Source organism: Arvicanthis niloticus, chromosome 30 (genome assembly GCF_011762505.2).
Source record: "Arvicanthis niloticus isolate mArvNil1 chromosome 30, mArvNil1.pat.X, whole genome shotgun sequence".
Taxonomy (NCBI): Eukaryota; Metazoa; Chordata; class Mammalia; order Rodentia; family Muridae; genus Arvicanthis; species Arvicanthis niloticus.
The window spans coordinates 5,927,199-5,944,421 of record NC_133438.1 but is presented as its reverse complement, the minus strand read 5'-3'; the positions used below and the strand labels follow the sequence as shown (position 1 = coordinate 5,944,421).

The window sequence follows — 17,223 nt, the reverse complement described above, 5'->3', positions numbered from 1 at the left end:
AAAGTTTGCTGGGTATAGAAGTCTGTGCTGGCATTTGTTTTCTCCTAGAGTATGCATGACCTCTGACCAGGCTCTTCTGCCTTTTAGTTGCCCTGCATGCAATAGAATTCCTCAGAGGTCTTCAGGCTTTGGTGTTAGTTGCCCAGTTTGCAGCAGAACTCCTGGGATGCATTCAGGCTGTGGTGCCTTCAGAGGAGAATACTAGCTAGCAATCTGCCCAGGCAGAAGGTGCAGGCAAGAAGAGGAGTAGAATTCAGGTGGTGAGGGTTTTAGTGAATGATGAGTCCTAAGTTCATTGGATTCCCAGTGGTGGCTGTGGGCCATTGGCAGGGTACTTACCAGTTGCAATGTGTGCATTGTACCTCCTGGGATGCCTTCAGACTGTACTGTCTTCAGGGGAGCAGACTAGCTGGCAATCTGCCACAGCCAAATGGGAATGGAATTCTAGATATTAGTTTGGTCACTCAGAATGAGTAGTTCAAGCTCCATCCATTTATCTATAAAGTTTATCTTTTTCACTCTTCATGGTGAGATCTAATGGGAGAGGATCTGGTGATTTTGTCTCAGCAGTTGGAAAATGCAGAAAATACAATTCTTATTTTTTTCATTTATGTCTACAGAATTCCAAAAATACATTCTGAAATACAGTTATATCAATGTTGACAGATATACCTTATTTACAATGGAGAGACATAGATTGTGTTGAGAACACAGTATTTGATTGAAAGTTAAGATTTATCATTTTCTTAAAATGTATGACTATTTTGTCCTTCATTAGTTTGATAAAAACCATGTCTCTTCTGAACTTTATAGGTTTGGTATTATTTAAATACTGTTAACTATAAATATTATAAGTTCTGGAGGCTCCAAAACCACTATGTTTTTTATTCCCTCTATGCAATATAGAGGCAAATGGATAATAGTGATTGTTGACATTCTAGTTATAGATTCTGAACTGAGCATATATGTACTTCAGTAGTCTAAGAATAATTAAACTTACGGTGGTTTAGGCAACTTCATTTGAGTGAGAGAAACATTCATGTACACCCACATGAGTCAGCACTGCTAGAAACAGATAAACAATGTCAGCTAAGTGTGGTAGGGTGAACCAGTGACTGTAATTGCTATTACACAACCAAAGTATGGGTAGAAGGCTGTTTACATGAACTTGGGCAATTTTTACAAGTCTATGCCACCACCAAAACCCTCTAAGTAATTTTCATTTATTTATCTGCTTCAAGAAAGAATAAGATCTGCATGAGGTCTAATATTGTGAAAATCAACCATCTTCCTTAATAAAATACTTATATACCCAGCCCCCAAAAATATATGTTGACATAACAGCTACTGATAATAGAAAAGGGAAACACCAAATTTCTTTCATTGCATCCTCAGAAGATAGATTTATACAATGTACAGGCATCCCCAGGACTTGGTGCTACTATTATCTCTCTGGGATAATAGAAGCCAGACACCAAAGTTCAGGTGGAGGAATGGAAAATTCCAGTACTAAAAATAATAAATCCAAAGATGCCTACATTCTCACGCCCAGAATCTAAACTTAAACCTCTGGAACCAGAAAGTCCTTAATTTAAAGATCATGGAGGAGGACTTAAGCCTAATGGTATCAACACAATAACAATATCTTGATAATGCAAACATGTCAAACAAGTCAGCCTCACAGAAACAAGTGAAAAGAGAGAAGAGACTTGGTACAACACTGGTGCTTACTTGCAGTGGATCAGGTCAATCTGGTAAAAGTTGAAGAAGACCACTGGAGATTTTTAAAGAATGGGAGGTGACCTACTATGAGACACACCTTAAGGAACATTTGATGGCAGTAGAGCCAACTTGGGATTATGACCTACAATGGAAAAAGCATGAATGTGTTGGTTTTGACCAACATCCCATTTCCATAATGAGGATCTGTCATTGTTTCTAGTTTAAAATAAAATATTGTTACCTGTGAATGTACTCTGGCTTAGAAAACAGAGGAATAGCAAGAAATTTTTGAGAAATAGAGAAAAATTCTCTAAAAGCACTTCAGAGACTTGAGTATATACCCAATCCTCTGTACAGAGGAAAATATAGAAGTTTTACTTCCCATAATAGCTATGATGTAGATAACCCATGACAGGAAGGACCTGACCTCAGGGTGACAGCTGCATATCTGCCAATGTTAAGAACATTTGTCAGACTGGCTCAGAAGCACGGTTATGAACCTTACCAGAACCATCCATGATCACCATGCTCACAGTGCTGCTCTATTTTGGTGAGATATGAAGAGGGGGAGTGGACTCTTAAGTCTGTAAGGAAACATACTCAACAGACAGGTTTAATTTCACATGGCTACCCCAGGGAATCCACTGTGGCTCTCAATGTGAAAAAGCTCTGAGAGAATTTTTTCCTCCAGGTCTTATTTTGGAACACAGAACTGCAGTACAGGCAGGTGAGTGTCTCCAGCCATCCCAGGATTTGATTCTTCACTCCGATGACAAAACTTCTATTTTATTCTCTAGTGGGTAAATTCCAAACAATGGTAATGGGGATAAAAGCATTTATGGGCTAATGTCTTGTTCTATGCAGCGTTCTGTGCTAATAGTTGGTGTCTGAAGGAAGATATACTGGGACTCAGCCTTTGATTTCTTTACAGGACTACTCCCAAAGCCCATCATCTGGGCTGAGCCAGGCTCTATGATTGCCCTGTATAAACCTGTGATTATCTGGTGTCAGGGGTCCTCAGAGGCCCAGGAGTATCTTCTGCATAAAGAGCGAAGCAAAGACCCTTGGGACAAACAATTGCCTCTAGAAACCAGGAATAAGGCCAAGTTCAACATTCAATACATGACAGCAAGTTATGCAGGCATATATAAATGTTACTATAAGACTGCTGCTGGCTTTTCAGAGCATAGTGATGCCATGGAGCTGGTGATGACAGGTGAGAGGACACTCAGGGGACCCAGTACAATCTTTCTCCTAAAAAGATCTATTCTCCAGGAGCACTTTTCTCAGAGCCTAATCCTGGAGGACATTGTAGGTACCTCTAGTTCATTTATCATACTATCCCTTGTATCCTAGGAGCCTATGAAAATCCCAGCCTGTCTGTCTGGCCCAGCCCTGATGTGACCTCCGGAGTTCCCATAGCCTTTAACTGTAGCTCCTCCATAGGACTTGGCAAATTCATTCTGATCCAGGAAGGAAAACCCAACCTCACATGGATCCTGGACTCACAGCATCAGGCCAATCAGCTGTTCTATGCTACTTTTGTTCTGGATGCTGTTACTCCCAACCACAATGGAACTTTCAGATGCTATGGCTTTTTTAGAAATGATCCACAGGTTTGGTCACAATCAAGTAACCCTCTTGACCTCATGGTCTCAGGTAAGTACCCCGACTCATCATCTTTTAGTGTATTGGTCACCTGAGTCTTTTTCCTAAGATGATCTCTAGCCTTAAATTTGAGAGAGAAAGCCCTGAAATTAAAAAATAATCTGTCAAGTTCAAATGACATTCACCCCTCAATACAGGAGTTGCATTCAGAATCCTCTGATACCAGTGCCTTCTTCCATGGTTTGTAATTTAGCAGTGGCAGTTGAGAGGGAGATGCAGTTGATGAAGTGATCAGATAATGTATCTATAATAGTTATCTTCCTATTTTGTGGCAATACACCATGATCTAAATAAAGCAACTTAGTGAGAAAAAGGGTTGTTTCATCTTAGTTTGCAAGAACTGAAGTAGGAATCTTAAGGGAGCACTGATCTTAAGTTTGCTCACCAATGGCTTCCAGTATTGCTTTCTTATACCATCAAGGTCTAACCACTTAGAATTAGAATAAACTTCAGTGATCAGAACCCTCCTATATCAATCAATCAATCAGCAAAATATTTCCACAGACATGCGTGTACTCAGATATTATAGACAGAATTTCTCTATTTCAGTTGCCTCTAGACTACTCTAGCTTATATCAAGTTAGCAAAATCTAATGAGAATCATCTCCAGTGGCTGACACTGTCCTTCGTTGTCCTTTTGTTTTTATTTCCTAAAATCATGTGCTTAGACTCATGGTAATACCTGGGCACCAGAGCCTTTTGGTACATGTGTTGCACAGATTTGGTGGGGCAGTTTTGACTCCCTCCAAGTCTCTATCCTCCCATATATTCAATGATAAGCTTTGTATAGGGTTGGTGGGCTGAGCTGTGATCTTCACAGACATTCAACAATCCAGAGTCACAAAATCTTGTCTGCAACAGGGTGATATCCTTTTGAAATTAGTGTCCAGATTGAGGTAGAAAGAAACATGACATAGTAAACTGCTGTGAACTCTAATGTTTATCTCTTTATCAATCTCTGACAGAAACCAAGGACCAGTCTTTTACAACCCCTAAAGATGGTAAGTGAAGTCTCTCCTGGGAGGTGGTTTCAGCTAGACTTGAGATTATTATTGTTGTTGAATTGTTCTCCGAAGTTAAGAAAGTGGGAGATCTGGACTTACTTGTGACTTAGATGATATGTTTCTTACATAGCTTAGAGCTCAGTATCTCTCTCTAACTTAAATTAGAGAAGCTCCTTTACACAAACTTCTGATAACTTGGGTTTCTGAAATTTCTGATAGTTTCTTCCTAGGCTCCAGCTCCCTGGTCTGATTTTATTCAATAATAATGGAAAATCAAAAATGTTCTTTTGAGGTTCAGACATGAGGAAAACCTCCTTCTCTGAGTCTTTTTCTTGATTTCTGCTAGTGTAAAGGAACAGGTTTGCCAATATCTTCAATTTACTTCCAGTGATTTCCTTGGCTGTGACATCATGGATGAGGAGGAGTCTCATCCATCAAATTCCAGTTTTGAAGTGACCATGTCTCCTTTGCCACAAAGATGGTGACATAGTACACTGAAGCAGACTCAGCTGAGTCTGGACATTAATCTGCTTTCATGCTCAAATTGCTTATGTCCTGTAGTGAGGACAAGGCTGGAAGTCAAATACTGACTTCAAACTCCAGCTTTTAATATTTATTCTAAATGACTTAGGCCAAGTGAAATGGTCTCTCTGGGCATTAATAGTGTCACCTATAACTGACTGTGTAGAACATACAATTCCGGGTTGAATGATTGTGATATTGAAGGCCATTGGGCTAGGCATATAATGGTGCTTGGGTAAGCAACATTATTCTGTCATACATGGTGTCAATTGTGCCTAAGGACTGGAAGAATACCAGAAGATTTTGATTGGAGTCTTGGTGTCATTCCTCCTGCTTTTCTTCCTCCTGCTTCTTCTCATTCTCACCCGATACCGGTATAGTTGCAAAAAGAAGAAGGCTAGTAAGTAGAGTGTGAGTGCTTTGAGTGTCTTGGGGTGGTGGGCATAGAAAACATGTAGTCTCAAAGACATGTACAAATTTCAAAGATATTGCAAGATTTTCTGTCTCCTAGAGTATATGTATGGCCATAGCAAGGAATTTAGCAGTCCCCTTTTTCCTCCCAAAGTTTCTATTGGTGGACCCTTCCCATCCTCATAGCTGATGCTTTTTCAATTCATGCAGCTCAAATAGAAGCTACCTTACAAGTACTTTCAGGGGCACCAGACCAAACACACAGATATAGACCCCACCAGAAGAGGTAATTTTTGTCCATAGACACAGCCTCCCAGCTGCCATATACCTCACTTTCACCTGATTATCCCTGTCTTCCAGCTCCAGCCCATCAATGAAAAACACCTGTGTGAGAATAAGAGAGCCCTGGGGAGGGAGATACTCTAGGTCTCAGCATCACAGGACTGATAGGGAGGGTTCTTGGGAAAGAACCTTTACAGTGGCTCTAGAGACCTCACCTCATTCTTTGATTCTCTGTCTCCTTACGGGACAAGGACGTGGGTCTGAGTCAAAGAGATCTGGGTGTCTCTGGCCAAGAATTGACTCGTTTCTTCTGACATGACAGATGCATCTGTGGAGAACACACAATCTGAGGACAATGCAGAGCTGAACAGTTTGGTGAGACTCCTGCCCCATTCACACTGATAAGAGCTTATAGTCTAGAAGTACTTTGTGCCAGTAAGAACCACATATGACCTCTCCATCTGAAAAAGTTTGACTCTGTAAATTATGATCTCTCCCTTTTGACCATGTGGACCTTCTCTCTAGCCTCTTTTCTGAATGTTTGTCATCTGTCTGTTGCTTAGCATTAGATGCCTAATGTCTCAGAAGGATAAATGAGTCAATGAGCCCTCACCACCACCTCCAATCCACCTATACTCATTCACCCTGTTATCCACAGAGTTTCTTTTTTATAAACTTTAGGATGATTTTATTAGGGTTTAAAGGAAAAACAATAGCACAAACAATCAGTTAATCTTAGCAGCTGCCAGGTGGAGAAAGATGAAGTGAAGAAAAGAAATTGGGAAACAACCATACTTACTGTTTGAGTGGAACTAGGATGAAGAGAAGCCATGATAGGAAGAACCTCCAAAAGCCTGGAGATGAGCTTTAAATAAAGAGTAAAGAATCACAAAGTGTTGGGGGGAGTGTGTTTAGAACAGATATACAAAAATAATTAAAGTTATGAAATAACTCAGAAGAGTAAGGATATTAGCAAAGCTGTGTGGCAGCAGCACTATAAGCTACAGCTGAGATCATCTCTTTCTTCTGAAGCTTCATAGGGTCTATGAACGAAGCAAAGAACAGAGCTCTTAATCCACTTGAAGTGCACCTCAAGGCTAGAAAATGAAATATGTATAACTGGAGAATGTTAGTGGTGTGGAAAAGGAAGCAGAAAATATATGGTGTATGAGGCACATAGGGCCAGTGTGACTCACAAGAGAAGACTCTGGCTAAGTTTATTCTGAGGATAACCCTTAATGGAGAAGACCACACAGACATCTAATGAACCAGTGCACATAGGCAGAAAATACAGCAGATGCAAAGGTCCTCAGACATGAAAATGAGAGAGTAGCTGGAGCTGAGGAAATGGGAGTCAGTGTGAGAATAAAAGGCTACAACTATGAGAAGGAAGCTTCCAGACTCCCCAAGTTCTGGGAAACATCTGAAGGCCCCACCAAGAATGATATAATGTGACTTAAATTCCTAAAGGATCTCTCTGGTTGAAGGAGATACTTATGGAACCAGGAGTCACTTTTTCCATATCATTGTCTCCTTGCTCCAGAACCCACCTGATGAAGACCCCCAGGGAATTGTCTATGCCCAAGTGAAACCTTCCAGGCTTCGGAAGGTAGGGGTTAATTTTTTCCACTGTCAGGAACCCTTTCCCTCAGGTTCATCTCAGCCCCATAAAATACTAACACTAAACACATACCTTCTTCCAACTCTATCCCACTCCAGGACACTACATCCAAAGAGACCCAGGTTGTAACCTATGCCCAGTTGTGCAGCAGGACGCAGAAATAGGACAACAGCTGAAACCAGCAAGCAGCCAACACAGGAAGAAGACCCAGACCCCACATTCCTTGAATGGAAACTAGGAATTTTCTAAGATAGTCTTTGTTTCCAGTGAACTCTGTTTAATTATTCCCACCCATCGTGAATACCTCATGTGTCATCAGAAGCTTCTCAGAATTTTGGGAATATGCTTTATTCTTTGTTCAGAGATATACAAATGTCCTTACATTTTGTGAATAAATCCAGATCATTCTCAATAAACAATTCATGAATTGAGAAACAAATGAAGTGAGATATGAATTAAATGACAATGTAACCAGGGCACACTAACCAATGAACCTGGAATTTACAGAATCATGGATAAATGCATAAACAAAGAAAATGTCTTCAAAATATAATGAGAACAAGGGTTATGAGATATGGCCAGCAGAGAGGATGCTCCCAGGTAAATACCTGTTTGATGTCTCCGTGTTTTATAATCAAACTATTTGGTGTCTTCAACAATAAGATCTTACAATCTGTTCTACAATGTTATTAAGAATAATAGCAATAGCTTGTACTGTTTTGGGTCTCTCTTGTTCTTCCTAACCAGTAACAAGAAAGAGGTATCCCACATCTGGCACTGGGCTTTTCTGCTTAGTATCCTATAGCTTTTTAAAGGAGAATTATCTTTTTGCATAGAGTAACCAAGATTAAACTTCATAAATGTGTGTGTGTATGTGTGTGCGTTATGTGTGAGATAGATGTGCATGTGTGTGTTATAAAATAAGTTTCATGTGGCTTGTTCTTTTTTAAATATAACTACATCATTTCTCCATTATCTTTCCTCCCTACAAATTCTCCAAAATATTCCTCTAACCTCTTTTTCAAATCACACCTTTTTGTTTATTAGCTTTTTATATATCTTTTTGGATAGGGTAACTATGATTAAACTTCATAGATGTGTGTGTGTGTGTGTGTGTGTGTGTGTGTGTGTGTGTGTGTGTGTGTGTATGTCATAAAATAGGTTTCCATATGCCCTTTTATATTTTGATATAATTATATCATTTCTCCATTCTCTTTCTTCCCTACAAATGCTCACATATACCTGTGTATCATCTTTCATATTCTTGCCTCTTTGCCCAATAATTGCATGCATATATATACATATATATGTATATATATATGAGCATATGCATATATATTCTTAATTATAACCTGTTCAGTCTGTGTAATGTTATTTGTATGTATCTTCTCAGGCCTGACCTTTAGGTATTAAATAAACAATTGGAGTGTTTTTCCTAGAGGAGACTATTTCTCTCACTCTCAGCATTCCTGAGTTGCCTATAAATATTTAGTGTAGTGTTGAGGTCTAATTGGCTTTTCTCTAACCACTTTGGCATATCTATTGGTGGTGTTCCTGTTTAGGTAATGTTTAGGAAGTAAGTAGTGTTGGTGAGGTTTTATTGGTGTAGTTTCTGACATTACTAGGAAGCACAATATCACTTCAAACTCACTGATTGTGCTCTTAAAATCTTTTCATCCCCACCTTCTGGAATACTCCATGAAACTTAGGTGTACAGAAAACAATGAAAATGGAAGTGTTTTATTGCCTTTTGTTGTGTGACTACTAGTAATTCTAACAGAATCAAATCCAATCCTGGTCAAATTAAGTTTGTCATAGCAAAGTCAAAAGTGGAAAATCTGGAAAAGGACTGGTAAAGATGATGGGGGTTTATAGGATAATAAAAAAGAAGGGATAGACCCACCCACAACCAAATTCCATAGGCAAGCAGAAGATCCCCAGAGGTCTACCCTCTGATTGGCCTGCCTGTAACAGGAGCGACTAAATATGCAAGTGTAGGAGAGAAAGGGAAGCAGAACTCTGAAGAGAATCAGAACTGAAGAGGTGAGAATGGAAAGGAATAGCCTGATGTGAGTAGCCTGCCCTCCTACCTGCATGGCCACTGAGAGCTATACCTGAATCCATGGTTTTGCAGCAGCAGGGTATCTGTCAATGTCTATGGCTCATATTACCAAAAAAGGCCCTATTGGAATACAGAACAAGTATTATAGTCAAGAAGCAGCCCTTTAAAATAAAAATGTCTGAAAACGCAAAAACAACTTGTCAAATTGTACATGATTAACATGCTCCAGTATATTTTAGGTCTTAACCCTCAGTCATATGTAGAGTTAGTGAAGATCTTCTCCCAATTTGTAGGCTGGCATTTTGTCCTATTAGCCATATCTTGTACCTTAGAGAAGCTTTTCCATTTCACGAGGCCCCATTTATCAATTGTTGATCTTAGAGCCTGAGCCATTAGTGTTCTTTTCAGGAAAATTGTCTCCTGTACCAATGTGTCCAAGGCTATTTCCCATTTATCTTCTATGAGATTTATGTGTCTTCTTAGAATCCAAGACAAGAAGCTGTCAGGAGCAGACAGGTCTCTAATCAAAATGAACATTAATACAGAAATGTTTGTAATGTCAATTCTGTGGATTTCTGATGTTTTGAAAACCAACAATCCATGTAAGGTAATCTGGACTGTTGTCTGTTAACTCCTCTCAGCTATTTCTAAAGAAAATACAGAAAACTCCCTAACAATAAACTCAAAGCCATGAATTTGCTATAGGCCCTTACCTCACAGTCTAACCATCTCAAATAAGTTAAAAAAGTTAAAGAAGGACTGGGTCTAAGCCTTGTATTCCTAAATGTGTTATACAGGCGCAATGCCTGTGAGAGTAACAATATTCATCTCATTTTTGTATTAATATGAAGCTCATACTAATAAAAACCTTAAGTTTGAAATCAAAGTAAATTTTGTACCATTTAAGAAATTATAACTTCATCTTAATAACAATTATACATATTTCTACCAGTAAGTTATAGCTATGCAATAAATCCTAGCTAATCCTCCCTGTTCCACCAAAACCACTACTTTTCCCCAGAAAGACAGCCCAATATTAACCACCTCAGTCCCCAAGCCCAAGGAATAGGGGCGCTGACTCTTCATTAACTTCTTCAAGCTGATTATGGGTGTTGAGATATTAGAAGATGGGTTGGGGGAAGAATAAATTGATAAGCCTCTGACACTGTCTTCACTGCATCTGGCTGGAATTCCAGGACATCAGAAGTTTGAGCAGGTGTGCTCAGCTTGCCTGATGAGTAGATCCACCAGGGCTGTGTATTCTGCAATATACAATTCTCAAAACAAATTTTAGTATCAAGATAATTGTTTGAATTCTGGAATCTAGTCTTCTGGCTGCCTGCCTCTATCATATCTGATCCATATAATTCTGGGTGTTTCTATGAAGGTGTGCTCCCACCATCCTCCCTGCTCTCAAATTCCTCAACACTAGGGAATCCAAACTTTCAGGCACCAAGGCCCTCCACTTCCACTGATGCCTAACCACTTACCTCCCCTCCAATTAATATGAGAGTGTGCTCCCACCATCCTTTCATTCCCGCCTCCCTGCTCTTGAGATTATCCAACACTTGGGAATCCACACTTTCAGGTACCAAGGTCCTCTACTTCCACTGATGCCTAACCCCTTACCCCATCTTTCCTCCTCCAATTAATATGAGGGTGTGCTCCCACTATCCTCTCATTCTCACCTCCCTGCTCTTGAAATTCCCCAACACTAGGGAATCCAAACTTTCAGGTACCAAGGCTGTTCACTTCCACTGATGTGTGGCAAGACCACCCTCAACTACCTACACAGGTGGAGCCATGAGTCCCTCCTTTTGTGTTCAAGGGCTGGGGATTTTAGAATGGCTACTCCAGCTTGTTTCTTAGGACCGTGTGCTTGAAAAATTGTTCTCCAGCCTTTTACTCTAAGGTAGAGTCTGTCTTTGTACTGAGGTGGGTTTCCTGTATGCAGCAAAATGCTGGGTCCCATTTATGTATCCAGTCCATTAGTCTATGTCTTTTAATTTAAGAATTGAGTTCGTTAATGTTAAGAGGAACAGTGATTGTTGTCTCCTGTTTATTTTGTTATTAGAGGTGAAGTTATCTTTGTGTGGCTATCTTCTTTTGGATTTGTTGGAAGAGGGTTACTTTCTTGCTCTTTCTAGGGTGTAATTTCCCTCCTTGTATTGGAGCTTTCCTGCTATTATCCTTTGTAATGCTGGGTTTGTGGAAAGATATTGTGTAAATTTGGTTTTGTCATGAAATATCTTGGTTTCTCCATCTATGGTAATTGAGAGTTTTGCTGGGTATAGTAGCCTGGGCTGGCATTTGTATTCTCTTAGGGTCTGTATGACATCTGTCCAGCATCTTCTAGTTTTATAGTATCTGGTGAGAAATCTGGTGTAATTCTGATAGGTCTGCCTTTATATGTTACTTGGCCTTTCTCACTTACTGCATTTAATATTCTTTCTTTGTTTTGTGCACTTTGTGTTTTGATTATTATGTGACAGGAGGTATTTCATTTCTGGTCTAGTCTATTTGGCATTCTATAGGCTTCTTGTACGTTTGTGGGCATCTCATTCTTTAGATTAGGGAAGGTTTTTTTCTATAATTTTGTTGAAGATATTTATTGGCCCTTTAAGTTGGGAATTTTCACTCTCATCTATACCTATTATCCTTAGGTTTGTTCTTCTCATTGTGTCCTGAATTTCCTGGAGGTTTTGTGTTAAGAACTTTTTGCATTTTGCATTTTCTTTGACAGTTGTGTCAATATTTTCTATTATATCTTCTGCACCTGAGATTCTCTCTTCTATCTCTTGTATTCTGTTGGTAATGCTTGTGTCTATGACACCTGGTTTTCTATCTCCAGTGTAGTCTCCCTTTGTGATTTCTTGATTGTTTCTACTTCCATTTTTATGTCCTGGATGGTTTTGTTCAATTCCTTCACCTGTTTCGTTGTGTTCTCTTACATTTCTTTAAGGGATTTTTGTGTTTCTTCTTAAGGGCTTTTACCTGTTTGCTGCATTATGCTTTCTATTTTCCCAGATCTTTCTTTGTTTCCCTTCTTTGACAGATTGAGATGCTCAACATCCTTAGTCATTAGGGAAATTGAAATCAAAACAACCCTGAGATATGACTTCATGCCAGTCAGAATGCCTAAGATCAAAATCTCAGGTGACAACAGATGCTGGCAAGGATGTGGAGAATGAGGAACACTCCTCCATTGGTGGGATTGCAAGCTGGTACAACCACTATTGAAATCAGTCTGGTGGTATCTCAGAAAATTGGACATAGCATTACCTGAGGACCCAGCCATACCACTTCTGGGCATATACCCAGAAGATGTTCCAACATATAACAAGGACATATGCTCCACTATGTTCGTAGCAGCCTTATTTATAATAGCCAGAAGCTGAAAAGAACCCAGATGTCCTTCAACAGAGGAACAGATTCAAAAAATGTGGTACATTTCCATAATGGAGTATTACTCAGCTACAAAAACAATGAATTTGAGAAATTATTAGACAAATGAATTGAACTAGTAAATATCATGGTGATTGAGGTAACTCAATCACAAAAGAACACACATGGTAGTCACTAACTGATAATTGGATATTAGCCCAGAAGCTCACAATACCCAAGATGCAACTCACAGACTACATGAAGCTCATGAGGAAGGGAGACCAAGTGTGGGTGCTTCAGTCCTTCTTAGAAAGAGTAACAAAATACTCAAGGGAGCAAATATGGCAACAAAGTGTGGGACAGAAACGGAAGGAGAGGTTGTATGGAGACCATTCCACCTGGGTATCCATCCCATGTGCAGTCACCAAAGATAGACGCTGATGTAGATGTCAGAAAGTGCATGCTGACAGGAGACTAATATAATTGTCTTCTTAGAGGTCTGCCAGATCCTGAAATATATAGAGGTGGTTGCTCACAGCTAACCATTGAGCTGATCATGGGGTTCCCAATGGAAGAGTGAGAGAGAAGACTGAAGGTGCTGAAAGGGTTTGTGGTCCCATGAGGAGAGCAACAATACCAACCAACCAGAGCTCCCAGGGTCTAAACCACCAGCCTGGGTTCACATAGGGAGGGACCCATGGCCCCAGCTGTATAAGTAGGGGAGGATTACATTGTTCAGCGTAGGTGGGTGAGGAAGTCCTTGGTCCAGTGTAGGCTGGACACCCCAGTGTGAGGGAAATCGTGGGTGGGGAGGTGGGAATGGGAGGCTGGGTGGGGGCATATTCTCATAGAAGCAGGAGAAGGGGAGATGCAATAGGGAGTTCCTGGGTGGAGGGGAAATGGGGAAAGGGGATTACATCTGGAATGTAAATAAAATATCCAATAAAAATTTTAAAAAATAAATAAACAGAAAACATGTATTTTTTCACTAAAAAAATTCTGTTTGCATGTAATAGCACTGCTGTGATGTCAGGAGAAAACATGACTTTGTTCTTCGTCTCAGTCCACCAACCTGACATGTTCCATCTGTCCAAGGGGAGGGTCCTTCAGGGACATGGAATGCGTGCAGTGCAGAATCACAGAGGGACATTCCAGGCCAACGTCCTTTGTGGGCTTGTGATTCAGGCACGAAACTGTAGATACTATGGCACATATATCCATATACATAAAAAATGCATATAACAATAGTAAAGAAAGAGGCTATCAACTTAGGAGTTCAGAGGTTAATATGAAAATACTTAGAGAAAGAGTAACTTGGGGGAGGGCTGAGAAGAGTAAAGAGATATAATTATATTTCAATTAAAGCATTTTTAAAAGAGATACAGTTTGACAATGGGTATTAGATCACAGAATGCTAAATAGGAAGCCTTCCAACAATCTTTCTTTTGTTTGGCCACCAGCAGTGTGACATCTATGTATTCAGCAAGATATAGAATTAGGTCAGGACAGACTCATTAGAGATAAGCTTGGAATCAGTTTGGGCAGATTTGAGATGTAGCAGCCCTTCTGATCTCTACTCATATAGATCTCTCCATAGTACTCCTATTGTCTCATCATATCTTGATATCAAAGAAGGAATCTTCTCTAAGCAAATCACACAATAGCATCCTATAACTCTAAAGGCTCAGAACTAAGGGGATACTGCCCAACCTCACAGGGCATTCTATAAGAGAACGTGAGACAGCATCACTGACCAACTCTCCATCCATTTCTGGTCCCCTTCTATAGTTACTATATTTTAGCATAGAAAGATGTACCACATAAATGTTATAGTCGGCAGGCACTTATCACTTGAAACTGAACCCAATGTGTTTGATGTATTCCGTGAAAAGATACAACACATATTAATCTGCTTACCCCATTAAGGAAGCTCTAAAGGAAACAATGAACGTACCAAAGTCCAATTAGGTGAATCTATCAGTTTATTGAGGTTACCATCATCAGTATAGAGGAGGAGTTGTTTTCAGAAGAAAGGAAATAAATTGGAAGTTTGATTCTCAGGGATGAGGAGATCAATAAATATATGGCTCTGTGCCTCTGTCTGGAAGAAGTCATGACAAGCCTTCACTATCTGCCTGGCCAAGTCATGCTGTCCCTCACAGAAAGCATGTACCTCTTACTTGTAACTCATAGAGAATCTAACTTAGTCAAGCTGTACAAAGAACATGGGTTCCCTATCCCTCAGTTTGATGGCAGTATATTTCAGAAACAACTTGTCATTGACCCTATGAGCCCCACATATGCGGGAACCTACAGATGCTAATTTTTTCATTAGTTAATTTATATATTCAATTTACTTCCTCATCACAGCCCTCCCTTCTCCCCCAGTTACCTTCTCATATAGCCCCTTTTCTGCTCACCCCTCCCCAGCTGCTATAAGAAAGAGGATGCCTCTTCTGGGTTCCACTTGACACTGGTGCATCAAGTCACTGAAGGACTATGCACATCCTTTCCCACTGATGCCAGACAGGATGGCCCACTTTGGGAAACAGGATCCATAGACAGGCAACAGGGTCAAGAACACCTTCCATTTCAGTTGCTGGGAAAACTGCATGAAGATCTAGCTGCACATCTGCTACATATATGTGGGGAACCTAGATCTTTGGTTGGTAGTTCAGTTTCTTGGAGATACTAAGGATCCAGATTGTTTGACTCTGTTGGTCTTTCTGTGGAATCCCTACTCTGTCTGGGTCCCTCAATCCTTCCCCAAACTTTTTCACAAGACTTCTAGAGCTCTGTCTACTGTTTGGCTGTGGGCATTTGCATCTGTTTGCACTGGCTGCTGGGTGGAGCCTCTCTAAGAACAGTTATGCTAGGGTCCTATCTGAAAGCATAACAGAGTATCTTCAATAGTGTCAACGAATGGTTCTTGGCCATGGGATTGGTATCAAGTTGAGCCAGTCATTGTTTGACCATTCCTTCAGCCTCTGATCTATGCTCCATTTTTGTCCCTGTACTTTTTGTAGGCAGGACAAATTTTGGGTCAAAGGTTTTGTGGTGGGTTGATGTTCTTGGTCCTCTAGTGGGACTCATGCCTGGCTACAGGAGGTAGCCACTTCAGGCTCCTTATTCCCCACTGCTAGGAATCTCAGCTAGAGTCACCCTCTAGACTCCCTGTTCCCTTTTCTATCCCAAGTCTCTGGCACATCCTAGAGATTATTATTCATTTTACATCCCCATCACAGACCACCTTCTCCCCTCAGTACCCTATCACACAGACCCTCCCCAATTCCCTGTCCCCTTCTCCTCTGAGAAGGACCCCCCATGGGATTCTCCCCCTGCATCAAGTCACTGCAGGACCAGGCACATCCTGACAGGGCAGCCCAGGTAGGAAATGTGATCCACACATAGTCACTGTATTCATGGGCAGCCTGCTTCAGTTGTTGGGGGACTCCCGTGAAGACCAAGCTGCACTTCTGCTGAATATGTGCAGGGGGCTGAGGTCCAACCCATGCTCTCTCTTTGGTTGGTAGTATTTCTGGGAGCCCCCAAGAGTTCAGGATAGCTGACTCACTTAGCCTTTTTGTGGATTTCTTGTCCTCTTTGGGTCCCTCAGTTTTTTCCCCAACTCTTCCATGACTCCCTGAGCTCCGTCTAATGTTTCACTGTGGATCTCTCAATCTGTTTCCATCAGCTATGAAGTAGAGCCTCTCAGAGAATAGTTATGCTATGCTCCTGTCTGCAAGCATAGCAGATCTGCAACATCAGAAGTTGTTTAGGGAAAGCATGGTGCCTATCATGATGGCTCATCTATATTTTCTATAGCTGAGATGGGTGCTAGTGAACAGGAGAGTAAATTTAATTTCTTTGTCAAGAAAATTCAATGAAGTGCCCATTCTATCTCTATTCCTATTTGAGAGGAGGTGATGGGAAAAGGGAAAGAAGCGAGCAGAAGGTAAGATATTATGTAAACACTATCTGTGATGAAATAGCCTTGAGTTCACTTTTTCTCTTTGGGTTTGGTACAGGGTTGTTGGTGGTGTATACATTGCAAAACAGATTCACGGAACACTGGTATGACTCTCTGGTTAAGATAGCAAACATATGGCCCGCACATTGTATCCTGCCATTTTCTGTCAGTGGAATAAGTTTGATGAGATGGAACACTAATGCACAAGTCACATAAAATAGAAGTAATGTATTAGTAAGCTGTAAGAGATAAAAATTAATGGTTCATGTTGACCTAGTCTTCCAAGTTTCAGGAAAGCTGCAGATGGATAATGATATTGTATCAGTACCTTCTGTATGGCACAAGACAGCCCATCCTGGATTTTATAAAACCTTAGGGACAACTAGCTGAAGTAAAATCATTTTCTAGTACAAATATAAAAGAACCCAGGGTGTTCTAGAAGGCTTATCCTTACCTCCATTCATAGGATATATAGCAATATTGTATTTATTCTAAGAATTTTATATGAAAAAATAGAGAAAACATAATCATATGACACATGCAATCAATATTAATTTTTTTAATATTTTATTTGTAT

General features: G+C 40.3%; 1 protein-coding gene across 2 annotated transcripts; it reads left to right on the top strand.

Annotated features, from left to right (window-relative positions):
• Positions 1–2,148: 2,148 nt before the first annotated feature.
• On the top strand, positions 2,149–7,669 carry LOC143440854 (leukocyte immunoglobulin-like receptor subfamily B member 4A). Of its 2 annotated transcripts, XM_076927724.1 has the most exons (9): positions 2,150–2,272; positions 2,414–2,449; positions 2,654–2,938; positions 3,079–3,381; positions 4,356–4,391; positions 5,197–5,316; positions 5,932–5,984; positions 7,153–7,218; positions 7,329–7,669. In XM_076927724.1, the coding sequence occupies exons 1-9, from the start codon at positions 2,239–2,241 to the stop codon at positions 7,392–7,394; spliced, it is 999 nt and encodes a 332-aa protein (XP_076783839.1). In that variant the 5' UTR covers positions 2,150–2,238; the 3' UTR covers positions 7,395–7,669. The 2 variants fall into 2 exon arrangements, with proteins under 2 accessions (XP_076783840.1, XP_076783839.1); XM_076927725.1 differs by lacking the exon at positions 5,197–5,316 and having other exon boundaries at positions 2,149–2,272.
• Positions 7,670–17,223: the final 9,554 nt, after the last annotated feature.